This window comes from Hyla sarda, chromosome 8 (genome assembly GCF_029499605.1).
Source record: "Hyla sarda isolate aHylSar1 chromosome 8, aHylSar1.hap1, whole genome shotgun sequence".
Taxonomy (NCBI): domain Eukaryota; kingdom Metazoa; phylum Chordata; class Amphibia; order Anura; family Hylidae; genus Hyla; species Hyla sarda.
The window spans coordinates 213,224,218-213,242,917 of record NC_079196.1 but is presented as its reverse complement, the minus strand read 5'-3'; the positions used below and the strand labels follow the sequence as shown (position 1 = coordinate 213,242,917).

The window sequence follows — 18,700 nt, the reverse complement described above, 5'->3', positions numbered from 1 at the left end:
CGCTGGGCAGTACAGTTACCGGGTCAGTTGCTGGGCCAACCGTACCACGCTCAGCAAAGTTACATTGCGTGAGCCCTTCTCTGATGAATGATGAGTGCGCATCATTTCAGGCTTTTCTTTATTTATGCTTGTACCAATAATAGTGTGATGTCATCATGTCCATATGGAGGAACTGTGTGATGTTATCATGTCCATATGGAGGAACTGTGTGATGTCATCATGTCCATATGGAGGAACTGTGTGATGTCATCATGTCCATATGGAGGAACTGTGTGATGTCATCATGTCCATATGGAGGAACTGTATGATGTCATCATGTGTATATGGAGGAACTGTGTGATGTCATCATGTCCATATGGAGGAACTGTGTGATGTCATCATGTCTATATGGAGGAACTGTGTGATGTCATCATGTCCATATGGAGGAACTGTATGATGTCATCATGTGTATATGGAGGAACTGTGTGATGTCATCATGTCCATATGGAGGAACTGTGTGATGTCATCATGTCCATATGGAGGAACTGTGTGATGTTATCATGTCCATATGGAGGAACTGTGATGTCATCATGTCCATATGGAGGAACTGTGTGATGTCATCATGTCCATATGGAGGAACTGTGTGATGTCATCATGTCCATATGGAGGAACTGTCTGATGTCATCATGTGTATATGGAGGAACTGTGTGATGTCATCATGTCCATATGGAGGAACTGTGTGATGTCATCATGTCTATATGGAGGGACTGTGTGATGTCATCATGTCCATATTGAGGAACTGTGTGATGTCATCATGTCCATATGGAGGAACTGTCTGATGTCATCATGTGTATATGGAGGAACTGTGTGATGTCATCATGTCCATATGGAGGAACTGTGTGATGTCATCATGTCCATATGGAGGAACTGTGTGATGTCATCATGTCCATATTGAGGAACTGTGTGATGTCATCATGTCCATATGGAGGAACTGTGTGATGTCATCATGTCTATATGGAGGAACTGTGTGATGTCATCATGTCTATATGGAGGAACTGTGTGATGTCATCATGTCCATATGGAGGAACTGTGTGATGTCATCATGTCCATATGGAGGAACTTTGTGATGTCATCATGTCCATATAGAGGAACTGTGTGATGTCATCATGTCCATATAGAGGAACTGTGTGATGTCATCATGTCCATATGGAGGAACTGTGTGATGTCATCATATCCATATGGAGGAACTGTATGATGTCATCATGTCCATATGGAGGAACTGTGTGATGTCATCATGTCCATATTGAGGAACTGTGTGATGTCATCATGTCCATATGGAGGAACTGTCTGATGTCATCATGTGTATATGGAGGAACTGTGTGATGTCATCATGTCCATATGGAGGAACTGTGTGATGTCATCATGTCCATATGGAGGAACTGTGTGATGTCATCATGTCCATATTGAGGAACTGTGTGATGTCATCATGTCCATATGGAGGAACTGTGTGATGTCATCATGTCTATATGGAGGAACTGTGTGATGTCATCATGTCTATATGGAGGAACTGTGTGATGTCATCATGTCCATATGGAGGAACTGTGTGATGTCATCATGTCCATATGGAGGAACTTTGTGATGTCATCATGTCCATATAGAGGAACTGTGTGATGTCATCATGTCCATATAGAGGAACTGTGTGATGTCATCATGTCCATATGGAGGAACTGTGTGATGTCATCATATCCATATGGAGGAACTGTATGATGTCATCATGTCCATATGGAGGAACTGTGTGATGTCATCATGTCTATATGGAGGAACTGTGTGATGTCATCATGTCTATATGGAGGAACTGTGTGATGTCTATATGGGGGAACTGTGTGATGTCTATATGGAGGAACTGTGTGATGTCATCATGTCCATATGGGGGAACTGTGTGATGTCATCATGTCCATATGGGGGAACTGTGTGATGTCATCATGTCCATTTGGAAGAACTGTGTGATGTCATCATGTCTATATTGAGGTAAATCTCTGAGGAATGTTTCCAGCACCACCAGTATACCACCAAGAATGAAGGCAAAAGGGGGTCTGACCCGGGACTAGGTGCACCTAATAAGTTCAAGATACCATCTGTTCCGTTCCCATCATGTCACGTTCCACACCTTCTTATATATACTACGGAGCAGCCATAGACTTTAAAGGACATCTGCAGCGTGATGTCCACTTATCCCCTATCCACAAGATAGGGGACAAGTGTTTGATCGTGGGCGGTCCGACCGCTGGGACCCCCTGTGATCTCCTGTACAAGGCCGCGGCTCTCCCGTGCAGGGGGCATGCCTGCCGCAGCATGACGTTGCAGCCGGCACGCCTCCTCCATACATCTCTATGGGAGAGGCTGGGAGGCAGCGTTCGTGCCTCCCCGTCTCCCCCCATAGAACTGTATGGGGACGGGGAGGAGACGGGGCGTCACCGTCGGCCTCTAGGTCGACGCTACGCGCCTTAGCGCTCACCATGAGCGCTAATGGCGGCACACCGTTAGGGAGATCACAGGGGGTCCCAGCGGTCGGATTCCCCGCAATCAAACACTTATCCCCTATCCTGTGGATAGGGGAAAAGTGTCATACCGCTGCAGTTGTCCTTTAATAGAGATCATGTAGTCTACCAATGACCATGTTTGGTGCAGAGAAAAGGTGTATGAAACCAGTTGTGGTCACTAGTAGACGTGTGTTTGGTCTATAGCTGTACGGTCTCTCAATGCCGCTATCGCATGTAAGCAAAACCCTACCTGTACATGATGACCACGGGCTGATCAACTCTGCCAGTGAGATCCCTGTTAGGTTGCGTCTGTCCCCGTTTTTTTTACCCCTATTTCAGTTCCGTTCTTGCAGGCTGTAAACGAATTAAAAACGTTTTTTTTTTTAAAATCCCATTCATGTCAATAGTATTTTTTTACAATCCGTATACATCTATTTTTGCACCCGTCTGCACTTATTTCTGTTTTTTTTTTTTACGTCAGAAAAAACGACACATGCAGTATTTTTTCTTCCGTCAAAAAAACGGAAGAAAGAACGGATACAGTAAATTTTACATTGAAGTCTATAGAAAACGGATGAGCCTTTAATTTCATCCGTTTGCATCCTTTTTTTCAATCCGTTTTTTGAACTGTTTTTTTTTTTCAAAGCATTAACTGAACAATTTTTTTTATAATTTTTTTTTTTTTAAGTCCGTTTTTTTTTATTGTTTTTTTTTTTTTTTTTGACGGTAGAAGAACGGGATGGGTCTAGATGGCCATGTGAACGCAGCCTTATACTGACAAGATTGTACTGCCACTGGTCGTAGCATTTGGGGCTTGTCTGCATGTGATCGCTTGTCTGCATGTGATTGTGAGAGTGTAACCCTAAGCTCTATGGGGGAGATTTATCAAAACCTGTCCAGAGGAAAAGCTGCTGAGTTGCCCATAGCAACATTTTTTACGTCATCCTTGGCATATACCGGTGACAGAGCCCCGAAATATAATGTGATGTGCCTCAGATGGACCTCTATACTTGTAGATCAGTGTTTCCCAACCAGGGTGCCTCCAGCTGTTGCAAAACTAAAACTCCCAGCATTCCCGGACAGCCAAAGGCTGTCCGGGAATGCTGGGAGTTGTAGTTTTGCAACAGCTGGAGGCACCCTGGTTGGGAAACACTGTTGTAGATGCTTAAAAAATTTGAATTATCTGACTCTTCGCATTCCCAAAGTCCAACATAAATCCGTTTGCACCTCAAGATGGCGACATCAATGATATGTGCGTTGTCCGCATGATGATGGAGCGCTACACAGTCCGGGGGCTGGCTGCTCTGTATTTTCTACAAGATCAAAGCGTGTCAGTCTACTCGTGTATCTCACCTCATAGAGGAGTCTCTTAGATGTTCTCAGAAGATGTCTTACCAGCCACCTAGTTTATCATCGTAATGTACCTACAGAGAGGACGCACGAGGACGCCGGACCATTATATATGCAACAGATATGTAAATCAAGTCCAGGTTTCAAGATGGGAGACAGATGAGTGGAGGGCTCCTCCGAGTGTTACTCACATACTACTAGGGATCGACCGATATTGATTTTTTTTATGGCCGATACCGATAAGCTGTGGACTTTCCGGCCGATAGCCGATAACTTATACCGATATTCCGGTATAAGTTATCGTCTATTTCACCACTCGATCCCCCCCAGCCCTACAGAAGCCGCTGCAGATCAATGATTTAAAGCGGGCACTTTAAATCAATGAACTGCAGCGGCTTTTTCGGGGCCAGAGACCGCCGCCGCCGCCACCCGCTTCTCTCCCCTGCCCGTCCTGAGTTTAACCACTGCCGCTGCCCCATCCCCGCTTTTAAAATTACCTGGGCCCGGGGTCCGCACTTCTTCTGGCTCCCATCCGTAACGTAGGACACCGCAGAAGCCACAAGTAGCGTGGACCCCGGGCCCCGGAAACAGGTAATTATAAAACCGGGGAGCGTGGTGCGGTGGGGGGCATTATCGGCAAGGTAATTGCCGAAAACGATAATGCCCAAAATCGTGATTATCGGACAAACCGACAATCGGTCGATCCCTACATGCTACAGCAGTGGTCTCCAAACTGTGAACACCCAGATGTCACAAAACTACAAGTGCCAGCATACCTGGACAACCATTGGAGGTCCGCAATCTGGAGACCACCATACTGAAGGGAATAGAGACTAATATGGTAGCAATAATCTGAAAGGAATCCGTAGTCAGAAGGCGATATCCTCCAAGTCACAATGTGGAAGATTTGAGCAACAAAGACAAAAGTATCATTCATTTGTCCCAATATATTTCAGTTGCTAAGGAATTGCTGGAGCTCGTTCCAGGGCTCCCTAAGGCCACTGCAGAGACTGTTTGGGACAATGTAGCCTCTGCAAGCCTAACCAATGGACACAAGGACTTGACGTGGATGGCCATTCAGGGGGGGACTATCTCTGAGGTCATTTATGCACACCCGTGGCCTATGCAAAACCAGATACTGCCCCAGGTGCCCCTATGTGGAGGAAACATCTATGCATATCTTTTGGCAGTGCCCCTTTGCGCAGGGTCTAATGAACGCCCTGGAACTTGAAGAGACTCGGTACCCAGGAGCAACTTATCGTACCATTCGGTGCTTTATGGACTGTTTCCTGGGGTTCACAATGTGGAGACCATCCAGGAGGCCTGGCACCTTATGAACGGTTTTATATGGCTGGCCAGGAACCACCTCATCTACAACAAGGAGGACATGTCCGTCTGGGACTGCCTTAGGCTGATTGACTGCCTGCTTAGAGACTATTCCATCTTGGACAGTCCGGACGTCGATGAAGAAGAGGACTAACGCCCCTCTGCTTCCCCTACCTCCCCATATGTTTGGCATAGTAATTTAGCCCTGTGATCCGCCCCTCCCCACCCCCATTTACCCCAACCCTCTCCCTGATCACAGACTGTAATGTGTTGTTGTTTTTCGACTTTGTTTCTTCGATATCGAGCAATGGAGCAGAGTGTTAGCGTAGCATGTGGTACGGTGTATAGCTTAGGGAACCTGTGCTGTATATTGTACTGTCATGCTTTGTGTGATTTGTAATTTATTGTATTACTTGTAATGACGACTGAATGACGAATCAATATATCTCAATGATATGTTATTCAATGTGAATATACTGTAAAACAGAAAGAGGCGGAGCTTCCCATGGGATGGTATTGCTGGATTCTAGGTGTGTTCATGTAGGAACAAAAACTAGCAAAACTGCTCACCTTTGGTAGTTGGTGTATGAGCCACAACTACTGTGTCCGTAGGTATCCAAGGAAGTGGTGCCGCTTTTCCGGGGTCGGTGTGGAGAGATTCCAGGCCGATGGTTATAATGGAAAGAGATGCAGGAAAAAAAACGGAATGATAGCGCAATCCACTCAGATGTTGGTTTAAAAAAGAATCTTCTTTATTAAAGCCAAATCACAACGCATTTCGAGGCTTACACATGCCTCTTCCTCAGGTAAAAACAGGCTTACATACATGCAGAGTAAAAGTATCTGTTTAAAAGGATTTTCTTGGTGCCAAAAATCGCGAGGCCACGCCCCCTGGGGGCGGGGCTACGTACCTGATGTCAGTTTAATGTTAGATGACGAAACACAAATTTAAAATCGTGAGGTCACGCCCCCTGGGGCGGGGCCACAGACCTGACGTCAGTTTAAATTTTAGATGACTAAACAAGCATTTGAAAATCTTGAGACCACGCCCCCTGGGGGTGGGGCTATGGACCTGATGTCACTATAATGTTAGATGACTAAACACATTTAAAATGGTGAGGCCACACGGGCTACGGACCTGACGTCAGTTTAATGTTAGATGACTAAACACGCATTGGGGGCGTGGCTATGGACCTGACGTCAGTTTAATGACTAAACAAGCATTTAAAATAAACTTAAAATAGCATAATGAGGTCCATTTAAACAGACACTTTTTCTCTGCATGTATGTAAGCCTGTTTTTACCTGGGGAAGAGGCATGTGTAAGCCTCGAAACGCGTTGTGATTTGGCTTTAATAAAGAAGATTATTTTTTAAACCAACATCTGAGTGGATTGCGCTATCATTACGTTTTTTTTCCTGCATCTCTTTCTATGTTATTCAATATGGCAGCCTCCGACGCTCACTCAACACGTTCGCAGGTAACTATAAGAACGATGTTTCATGTAAGTCTTTTGAGGCCGGACTGAAAACCATGGTATGCTGCGGTTTAAAGTCCGGCAATAAAATTGCCTCCGGTTAGCTCATTTAAATGAATGAGATGGGACGCGGGTCCTGCGGGGATACGGCTGGCAGCGGCCGGTTTTGAAATTTCCCTGCGAGATGGCTAAAACATGGTTGAAAGAAGACACATGTCCATCAAGTTCAACTAAGAACTTAAAGGGGTACTCAACTGCCCAAGCGGGCTGCAGGGGTCGTGACGTCACGGCCATGCCCCTCGTTACGTCACGCCATGCCCCCTCTATGCAAGTCTATGGGAGGGGGCTTGGTGGAGTACCCCTTTAAAGGTTGCCAGGGGTTCTCACCCAATGGGATTGATTCCTCGGTGACATTCATTCCTATGGAATTACCATTACATTTATAGGTTTAGTAAGATAATATAACATTTCAGTGTATGAGATTAAGATGTGTTCTGGGGGTAGATAATATATATATGCTCCCGTCATTTGCGCCAAACTTATAAACCTCAATGAAGCCTGTGACCCCTACCGCCAGTATTTGCGATCCATAAGGAAACCATACTGATATATATTGCTCCTATACGGTTGTCAGGCTCTTGCTTGGCTGATTGCTCGCACGCCGCCATGTTACCCCCATTAATGGCAGCAGAATAGGAGCTGGGAGAGGAAATGCTCATTATGGGGTCTCAGTCGGGAAATGAAGCGGCACGTCTTCCATCAGGGGCGTCATTGTTTCGCCAGCTCGTACTTCGCAGCCACTTTATGGCTTCTGTTTGCTTTTATGGTGCAGCATATTGAATTTTTCCCCTTGCTATTACAGCTGACATAACCCCCCTGCAAGGGGCAAGGGCCTGTAATATGATGGGAGTAATTGGTCAGCAATATTCCGAGATCGCTTATCGTCTAGAGAAAGAAATGGCCGTACAGGGACCAGTCAGGGTGATTTATTATGTTTGGGAGAACCTTTAGGTGTGTACGAATTACTGCCGCGTTCTGTGTCACTAGGGGAGTTACAGCAAAAAAGCGGGGGGGGGGGGGGGGGGGTTAATGCAGCAACAAAGAGCATTCCACCTCTCAGCATCAAACCTACATTTTTGGGTGGAAAATTCCACTATAACAGTTGTGTGGGAAATCCCATTTAGAAAAGCCCTAATAATTTTTTACTGGGGTGTCTCTTCTTTAGACTCCCTCTGTATTAGCTTGCATGAAGTCATCTAAAGAATATATCAATACTTGCAAAGTACCCGGCATTGCCCGTTCTACCTACCTAAACCTTGTGGGAGAGGGAAAGTAACAATGACGCTTACATTTTTATATCCTCTTATCCCCACCTCCTATCCTCATATCCCCACCTCATATCCAATCCTCATGTCCCGTCCTCATATCCCGACCTCATATCCTGTCCTCATATCCCGACCTCATATCCTGTCCTCATATCCCGTCCTCATATCCTGTCCTCATATCCCATCCTCATATCCTGTCCTCATGTCCCGTCCTCATATCCTGTCCTCATATCACGTACTTATATCCTGTCCTCATATCCCATCCTCATATCCTGTCCTCATATCCCATCCTCATATCCTGTCCTCATATCCCGACCTCATATCCTGTCCTCATATCCCATCCTCATATCCTGTCCTCATGTCCCGTCCTCATATCCCGACTTCATATCCCGTCCTCATATCCCATCCTCATATCCTGTCCTCATGTCCCGTCCTCATATCCCGTCCTCATATCCCGACCTCATATCCCGTCCTCATATCCCGTCCTCATATCCCGTTCTCATATCCTGTCCTCGTATCCCGTCCTCGTATCCTGTTCTCATATCCTGTCCTCATATCCTGTCCTCATATCCCGTCCTCATATCCTGTCCTCATATCCCGTCCTCATATCCTGTTCTCATATCCCGTCCTCATATCCTGTTCGCATATCTTGACCTCATATCCCGACCTCATATCCCGTCCTCATTTCTTGACCTCATATCCCAACCTCATATCCCGACCTCATATCCTGTCCTCATATCCCTTCCTCATATCCTGTCCTCATATCCCGTCCTCATATCTTGACCTCATATCCCGTCCTCATATCCTATCCTCATATCCTGTCCTCATATCCCGTCCTCATATCTTGACCTCATATCCCGTCCTCATATCACAAGCTAATTTACTGTCCTCATATCCCAACCTCATATCCCAACCTCATATCCGGTCCTTATATCCTGTCCTCATATTCCCACCTCATATCCCAACCTCATATCCCGTCCTCATATCTGAACCTCATATACCGAACTTATATGTCGTCCTCATATACCGAACTTATATGTCGTCCTCATATCTCATCCACATATCCCCTTCTCATATCCTGAACTCATATCCCAATCTCATATCTTGTCCTCATATCTAGAGGAAGTTGTGTACTTCTTTCCAGTCTGACCACAGTGCTCTCTGCTGACACCTCTGTCCATGTCAGCAGTTGTACAGAGCAGGAGAAAATCCCCATAGCAAACCTTATCTGCTCTGGACAGTTCCTGACACAGACAGAGGTGTCAGCAGAGAGCACTGTGGTCAGACAGAAAAGAACAACTCAACTTCCTCTGTAGCATACGGCAGCTGATAAGTACTGGAAGGATTAAGATGTTTATATAGAAGTAATGTACAAATCTGTATAACTTTCTGGGAACAGTTGATTTAAAAACATGTTTTTCCTCCGGAGTACTCCTTTAATACTAGGTAAAGTTTATGACAACCCTCCCTCTCTATATTTACAGGGTTATGTTTCTTATACGGTATTATTGCTGATTCTGCAAACATTCTCCATAATAATGATATCTCATTGCACCTCCCTGCGTGTTTTCCTGGGCTAGATCTGAGTTGTTCCTCAGCAGGGGAGGATAGAACAACCACATAACAACGGTTACATAATTTGTCAGAACTCTCCGTAATCGGCACGCCGGTCTCCTTTTAATCTTCCCTGAGTGTTCCTATTGTCTGTGGATGCCTCCATCACAAGTCATTATACTGACTCTCCACACATTGCCGAGTATGAGGTCAGCAGGTTTTGCATGTCTAGTATGAGGAGGTGATGTATGCCCAGACACGGCTCGCAACGAAGAGGTTAACCTAATACACTATTGCTGCAGATACTAAACAATGTGTGGGTTCCTCCTTTAAATATTGCTGCAGATACTAAACAATGTGTGGGTTCCTCCTTTAAATGGGCACTGTCACCAACTTTATTTTTTGATATGTTGTAGTACTTATGTACTACAACATATCTGTAATATACTTTTATAAAAAAAATTTTTTTCATTAAAAAGGTTTAATTTACATTTAAAAACCGGCCACTGAAAAAGGACTGATTTTGGAGTGGCAATCAGTCCTTTTTCAGTTAGGCTGCACTCGCTCCCTGCCTGTCAATCAGACAGGCGGGAGCGAGCGCATTGGCTCCCCGGCCACTGGCTGGTTAGGCCACTCCTCCCGCACATCGCCGCCGCCTCGTTGCCACCGCTGTCCCTGCACGCCCGCTGCCGGACTCTGCAGTAACTGCAAGTGTAATGAGGGAACGGGGTATGCGGGGCGGGGGGGGAGGAGGGAACGGGCTAGTGCCGTAGCGGGGGGGAACGGGCTAGCAAAAAAAAAAAAAAATAGGATGGTGGGAGCTACCCTTTAAAGGTAACAATAAGCTGATCACAGTGCACCCCCCTGCCTGTAGAGAGGTGGGAAAACCTGGCAGTAAGTGGTCTGTTTCCCTGCAGTGCCTCCACAGGTCAAATGGAGCATTACACAGTGTCCATTCATATCAATAGGTTTTCTGTGTAATAACCAAGAAAGACACAAAACAGGTGTCCTGCACTCACCGCTTCAGTTCTGTTCATACGGCTCCCATCTCGGGCTGCTCCCCCGTGTCCGGGGCTGGCGGACGCGTGGGGCGCTCAGAGGCTCTGCCTCTGAGCGCCCCACGCGTCCGCCAGCCCCGGAGGAGCAGCCCGAGATGGGAGCCGTATGAACAGAACTGAAGCGGTGAGTGCAGGACACCTGTTTTGTGTCTTTCTTGGTTATTACATTCATTGCTGCATACTTGTCCTAGCACCACCGCATCTGAAGTTTCTGGTTACTGCCCGAATATCGCCATTGTCCATCTCGAGGTGCTGCGTTGATAAGGTATCGGTGCCACTGGTGTATTTCGTATTTGGGTTTTCTGTGTAGTGTCGCATTCACACCTTGTAATCCCCACCCGACTGAATCAGTTGGCGCTCTGACTGCACAAACATTGCCGTTCCCCGACGTATTCCGTTTTTTATCCTGCCAAAATGAGATAATTCTTACGGTGGAGAGGCTTTAGCTGTGGAGAGCTTTGCCTCTTAAATTCCGTTGTGTGCCCTGTGCGGCGGAATCCCATTTCAAAGCGGAATAGCAAAATCTTAAAGCGGAATACGGCTTGGAAATTCCATAGGCCAAATACACCTTAAAGCAGGCCCAGATAGGTTCTCTAGAACATGATCCGCAGCAAATCCGCAACGGGTGAATGTGCCCATAAAGTAGAAATCAAATGCGGCACAAAACTCTCCTCCACCTGCCCCATCTGTAGGAAAGAAGTGTCGTAGGGAATGGAGTGGCCATTTACCCATGAAGACACATTGCTCTGCATAGGGGTTGTGGACACATAACGGAAGCTTGTGTGCCCCATTCTAGTGATCGGTGGGGGTCTCAGACCTTTCATGATAGATATCGACTGTGGAATAAACCTCAAGGGTAAGATCACACACAGGCACATCCGTATTGTATTTCACGTTGCGGATGCGCCGACGGCAGTCACAGAGTGCCGCCAGAGCGATCTCCTTGCTTGCGGCCGGGTAGCTCTGTGTGTCCGCTTGTGACTGCCGGCATGAAATTCCTACCCTTAAAGGGGTACTCCGGTGGAAAACAACATTTTTTTTCATATCAGCTGGCTCCAGAAAGTTAAACAGATTTGTAAATTCTGTCTAAAAAAAAATATTAACCCTTACAGTACTTAGCTGTTGTATGCTCCAGAGGAAGTGTAGTGGTTCTTTCCAGTCAGACCACAGTGCTCTCTGCTGCCACCTGTGTCCATGTCTGGAACTGTCCAGAGTAGGAGCAAATCCCCATAACAAACCTCTCCTGCTCTGGACAGTTCCTGACATGGACAGAGGTGTCAGCAGAGAGCACTGTGGTCAGACTAGAAGGAACTACACAACTTCCTCTGGAGCATACAGCAGCTGATAAGTACAGGAAGGATTAAGATTTTTTAATAAAGGTAATATACAAATCTGTATAACTTTCTGGCACCAGTTGATCTGAAAAAAAATTTGTTTTCCACCGGAGTACCCCTTTAATACTATAAAGTAGTGAAGGTGTTTTATGGGAGTACAGGCCCTTTAAGAGATCACAAAAGTCTGCAGGTGACTTTTACAGAAGATATCAGACACGTTTAGGTTTATGTTGACACAGCGGAATATGTGCAGAATATCCGCCCGGGAAAACATAGGCGGGCATTCCGCACGTTTGCTTGATTTGGCGGCACTAGGACCCGCCGTGAGTGCTCCGTCTTCATGGATGGCAATGCATTTCTGACCGCAAGTGGAGGCCGGAATCGGGCTTTCCGCAGCAGAGACACCCCTTTGCACAGTGCAGCAGAATCCAATTGAATTCAATGGGACTCGGAAATTCCCATTGCTGTGTAAATTATTTCCAGAGAAGGGTTAAAGGGGTATTCCACAAAAAATATATATATATTTTTTGTTTTCACATCAACTGGCTCCAGAAAGTTAAACAGATTTGTAAATTGCTTCTATTAAAAAAAAATATTAATCCATTCAGCACTTATCAGCTGCTGAAATTGAGTTCTTTCCAGTCTGACCACAGTGCTCTCTGCTGACACCTCTGTCCATGTCAGGAACTGTCCGGAGCAGGAGAGGTTTGCTATGGGGATTTGCTCCTACTCTGGACAGTTCCTGAGACAGACAGAGGTGTCAGCAGAGAGAACACTGTGGTCAGACAGAAAAGAACAACTCAACTTCAGCAGCTGATAAGTACTGGAAGGATTACGATTTTTTTAATAGAAGTGATTTACAAATCTGTCTAACTTTCTGGAGCCAGTTGATATGAATATATATATATATATATATATATATATTTTTTTTTTCATGGAATACCCCTTTTAAAGGGGTTATCCAGGAAAAAAAACTTTTTTTTATCTATCAACTGGCTCCAGAAAGTTAAACAGATTTGTAAATTACTTCTATTAAAAAATCTTAATTCTTTCCGTACTTATGAGCTTCTGAAGTTAAGGTTGTTCTTTTCTGTCTAAGTGCTCTCTGATGACACGTGTCTCGGGAAACGCCCAGTTTAGAAGAGGTTTGCTATGGGGATTTGCTTCTAAACTGGGCGGTTCCCGAGACAGGTGTCATCAGAGAGCACATAGACAGAAAAGAACAACCTTAACTTCATAAGTACTGAAAGGATTAAGATTTTTTTAATAGAAGTAATTTACAAATCTGTTTAACTTTCTGGAGCCAGTTGATATATAAAAAAAAGTTTTTTCCTGGAATACCCCTTTAACCCTTCTCTGGAAAGAATTTACACAGCAATAGGCTATGTTCACATGGCGGAATTTCCGAGTCCCATTGAATTCAATTGGATTCTGCTGCACTGTGCAAACGGATGTCTCTGCTGCGGAAAGCCCGATTCCGGCCTCCACTTGTGGTTGGAAATTCATTACCGTATACCCCTTTAATGCATTGTCTCACCAAACGGGGGTGCCTCCAGCTGATGCAAAACTACAACTCCCATCATGCCCGGACAGCCGAAGGCTGTCCGGGCATGCTGGGAGTTGTAGTTTTGCAACAGCTGGAGGCCCCCCCGGTTAGAAAACACTGGGTTAAAGAATGCGGTGCCATGGCGAGGTGTCCGCTGCGAGGTCTCACCACCCACTTGTAGGGCGGGAGCCCCTGTGATTCAGTGTAATCTTCCCAGTCGCTGAGCCCCGCTCTGTTGGCCGCAGTGCCGACTGGAGCCGAGATTCCGAACGGCACTGCCCAGCCCAGAACAAGCATCGTGTCAAATTAATGGCTGTGACTTTGACATATCCCAGCCAGGAAAGCCCTCCATAAAAAACCCAAAGCCCCACAAGTGCCCCTGGCATTCTGCAAAGAATTCTGTCTGTTTTGGCCCCAAATGATGGAATAAGATTAATCTTGAGAAGTTTGACATGAGCAAGAAAACGACTTTTATTACCCGGTTTAAAAGTCAACACATTTAGTGTTAACCCCGTCGTTACCAGTGGACTCTGTGTACAGATCCAATGGAAAAATAACACACTAAATAAAAGGGGACATTCAGGCCCATAGTGGGATAAAAAAAAAATCTCTTCCTTAATATTGGAAGAGGGCCGATACCCCCTCATAGGAACCGCCCAGGAGAACTTGACGACCTTGTTGCGCCCAATGAACGCTAGCGACAATAAAGTAGGAGAAGGGGGCATTGTCATGCACTGCCCCACCCCCGGGCAGTTGTTGGGTGCACATGTGACTACTATATGGGTTTAGGGCCCTATCAACATCCCCCTCCCCGTAGTAAGTAGTTCTGTTTAATTTCATCATGTCTAAACCTTCAGTTCTAAGGGATAGAAGCCTCTGCCAGAGGTGTCTGGAAGTGGCTTTGTCCCCCTCTCAATTGAATTGAGAATACATGCATACTCAACTTAGTCGAGCATGCATGTGCATGGGAAAGAAAGCTGTTGATCAAACGAGTGTTTGAACTTAGGTTATGGGGGTGGGGTCGAGAAAGATGATTGTTGGTACAATGAGTGTTAGAACTCCATGTAATGGGGGATCGGGAAGGATAGTTGTTGGGCGAATAAGTGTTAGAACTTCATGTTAAGGGGGATTGGGAAAAATAGTTGTTAGACAAATGAGTATTAGAACTTCATGTTATGGGGGATCGACAAAAATAGTTGTTGGCACGATGAGTGTTAGAACTCCATGTTAAGGGGGATCGGGAAAGATAGTTGTTGGGCAATTGAGTGTTAGAACTCCAAGTGTATTGCCGACTTAACAGTGTTCCCCTAAAGGCCCCCTAAAACATAAGGAATGGGGGTGTCTTCACTCTCGCCCAACGTATGATATTGGGAAGAGAAGGATTGGGCATGTTGAATTTCAATGTCTGATGGCTTCGCTCTCAGGAGAGGTAAGCTTTGGCCAGAGGAGTCTAAAGGATCAGAGGTGTCTGGCAGCGGCTTATTCCCCTCCCCTATGGAATGAAGACAGGAGGAATAGCTGTCAGCTAAATGAGCTTAACTCTAGAGTTGATAGCAAGTATCCATGGGACCCATAAATGCCATGTCCACCATCGATGACTACAGAGTGATCCCTACTCTGTCCTTCCTTCTTTTTATTGTCCTCTGCATTTGAGTCTCTACATTCGATCCAGATCCCTCCTTCTCTTCTACACACTCTCCATCTCCTTCATTCACAATAATCACCAATTTCCCCAAAACCCTGAGGGTTCCTTCTATGGTAGAGATGGGCCTCCTCAGCTCCAGATCCGATATTCTGTCATGCCTAGTTCTTTGACTTCCTTTAGATCTAGAAGCACCAACGTGGAATCGTTCTTCATCCCAACAAGGCCACCTTTGATGTCTAATGACACTTTACGATGGAATGTTTTGAGTTGTGCAATGTATTTGACTCAATATGTACCCAGCCACAGAGGTAGCATCAAGGTTCAGGAGAAGTAACATCCCCTAGAATTCATTAGAAGTCAATGACAAGTTGAACATAAACATCATCCATGTTTCCCAAGGTGGCCTGTCCTGACTGGGTCATTACTTTAGATGGACATATAGAAGACATTCCATCATTTGATTATGATAGACCTGATGGTTTTCCATTCCCCATGCCTATTGACTATCTCTCAGTAACATGTCTTTTTGTTTACTAGGTTCTTCTGATCCTCAGTGGTAACCTCAGCTTCCTCAACTGGCTGACTATCGTGCCAAGTATCGCCTGTTTTGATGATGCCAGCCTCAGCTTCCTGTTCAGCTCCAAGGATGGCTCCGCAAAACACCAAGTGTCCAAAATACAGAAGCAGATGGGTACTGGGGACCAGCCGACAAGAAGTTATGGTAAGTGATGCAATGAATCGACCTCTAGTGATGATACATGGGGGGAGATTTATCAAAACCTGTCCAGAGGAAAAGTTGCTCATAGCAACCAATCAGATTTCTTCTTTCATTTTTTAAAAGGCCTCTGAAAAATGAAAGAAGCGATCTGATTGGTTGCTATGGGCAGCTCAGAAACTTTTCCCCTGGACAGGTTTTGATAAATTCCCCCTTATGATGTTTTTTTCTTCCCCTATGAAGTATCAGCTGATACTTCACCCACACTTCTATGGGGGGGGGGGGGAGATTGCCATATCTGAAGTCCCTGGCATACATAGTGAACAGTATCGGAAGCAAACCGCTCCATACATTGTATAGTGAATGTGCAGGCTCTTGTTCACTTCAATGGGAGCCGAGCTGCAGTAACCCAGCTCAGCCATTACACAACAAATGGTCCTGTCTTCTTCCAGCTCCATTGACGTTGTATGTGGGTGCTGCAGCGCTAGCAAACAGTCCTTGAAAGTTCCTTTGAAAAATATTTTTTGTTCTATAGATCTCCCTTAGTTTCCTGAAGAATTCAGGCTTTCTGCCGCTACCATTTGGGGGATCTCCTTGCATCCAATTTCTACGAAACTCAAAAATTATTTTATTTTCAGTGAGCTCCCCCTAGTGGTGGTCGTAGGCAGCTAGAGTTTTATCATTAAACTCCTAAAACTATGAAAGGGTTGCAGAGGAATTGGTGCTCTGCATCAGAACAGCTTTGTAATGACATCGGGGTATCCGGGCATCTGGGCATGTACCTTAGGGTAAATAGTGATGTCATTACCAAAAGCAAGGAGTTAACCCCTTTATCTCCCCTTCCCTGAACTGGAGTACAGTACTAAGAATGCTAGAAATAAATGTATATAGTTCTGGGGGTGACTTGGAATAAATAAACACATAATAGGGTCTTTAGTCAGAAGTTAACAATCCTCCCTGACATGGAGTAATAACAAGTTTGGGTGTTTCCCACCATGGGCACAATTTTTCAGTTTTTGCACCGTGAGCTGTAGTTTTTTATTGTTACAACTTTTACGTAGTATTGGCTTTTTATAAAATAAAATAAAATTTCTTGGATGTGATGTGACCAAAATTCTGCAACTTTTTTATTCTTTTGCATTTATGTTGTTAACCGTATAGAATCAGGAACATGAAAATTAAATAGTTTGGACAATTTCACATGCAGGGATACATATATATATATATAATATATATATATATATATATATATATATATATATATCTACCTCATATATTTACCTCAAATAAATGCAACACTACTTCCCCAGTATAAATGTGGGGTGCCAGCATCCCAGACATGATCACAGTCCATTTAGATGTCCACAACAATGGCGCATGTGGCAAAATGTGAATTTATTCTCTCATGTCAGTACAGGGATCAAGTCCTGGGGGAAAAAAAAGTGTGGGAACTCACCCAAGATTTCCACTCAGGGCTGGTCCTGCTAATAGGAATGGTGTTCCTGCTGTGGAAAAAGTGCAGGATCTCAGTTCCCACGCGGTCCTGCTGGACTTGAGCCCTGTGTCAGAACAACAAGTAGCAAAGTTTCAGCTCCTCCATGGAGCTTTTTTCAAGCTTGAAAAATGCTCCATGTAGGAGCTGAAACATTGCTACTTTTTTTCCTGACATGAGAAAATAAATTCACATTCTGTCCATATATATATATATATATATATATACTTGAAAATGGCGGCGTGAGGCTGCTGAGACATAGCACTGGAAATGGAATAAAAACCTTACTTTTTGCACTGATTTTTGTGTGCCACTATTCCTATGTTTGATTTTCAGTAGTTGTGCTGTTCCTCTGGTTTCTATACATGTATATATATGTATATATATATATATTGAATATGAAGAGGTGCGAGCGGCACTGCGGGTATATTGGATCGGTGAAAACAGGGTGCTACTGGATGTTAGCTGCAGTGAAGTGTGGGTGGTGCTCAGTTTTCAAAATATTTCCATATAAACAGTTGATAGAAGATCAAGGAAAAAACGGCACTCACCAGAACTTCATTTCTTTGTGCTTTATTGCAGATAAAATACTCACATAAAAAGGAAGGGAGACATACAGTGGGGGGATTCTGCCCTGATGTCTCCCTTCCTTTTTATGTGAGTATTTTATCTGCAATAAAGCACAAAGAAATGAAGTTCTGGTGAGTGCCGTTTTTTCCTTGATCTTCTATCAACTGTATATATATATATATATATATTTATGTTTATTTTTCATGTATAGATAGGTAGATTTATATACTTTTTTTTTACTTTTTATTTAGAAAATAGGAAAAGAGTGGATTTCCATTTTTTTTAAAATTTTTTTTACACCTTTGTTGTTTGATTCCTTATATAGATCAATGTAAAGCATAAGAAACGTAGAATGTGTCGGCAGATAAGAACCATTTGTCCCATCTAGTCTGCCCAATATTTGGCCCATCTAGTCTGCCCAATAAATGACATTGATCTGTGAGATTGGTGATCTATTGCTACAGCCTGCCTTAGGCCCAGTACAGGCCTTGATTGTCCTGAGAACTGATCTGCTCCCCTCCAATGAAATTGTTTGGGGGGGGGGGAGGGGGGTCATAGACCACTGGACTTTCAGGATCCACTATAGCGACATGTTTAAATGATTGACATCTCTGATGTCCACCATTACCCGGCAGCTGTATGTTGTCACATCAGCAGTGGTGATCCTTTACACAAGACCTACTATTGGATTGTAATAAAAGGTGACTATTACATAAGTGGGGGGTCCGACCTCCGGGAGCCCCCCGTCAGTTGGCACTTCAATGCTATTTTGCCTGCTATTTCCCCCTTC

The 18,700-nt window shown here is 44.7% G+C and overlaps 1 protein-coding gene across 7 annotated transcripts in view; it reads left to right on the top strand.

Annotated features, from left to right (window-relative positions):
• Nucleotides 1-18,700, top strand: part of LMF1 (lipase maturation factor 1) — a 330,318-nt gene that overhangs the window by 274,000 nt on the left and 37,618 nt on the right. For all 7 annotated transcript variants that reach the window (XM_056533475.1, XM_056533471.1, XM_056533468.1 and 4 more), the window contains one exon: nucleotides 15,671-15,854. In XM_056533475.1, the coding sequence (XP_056389450.1) occupies nucleotides 15,671-15,854 (184 nt within the window). The remainder of the gene's footprint in view (nucleotides 1-15,670; nucleotides 15,855-18,700) is intronic.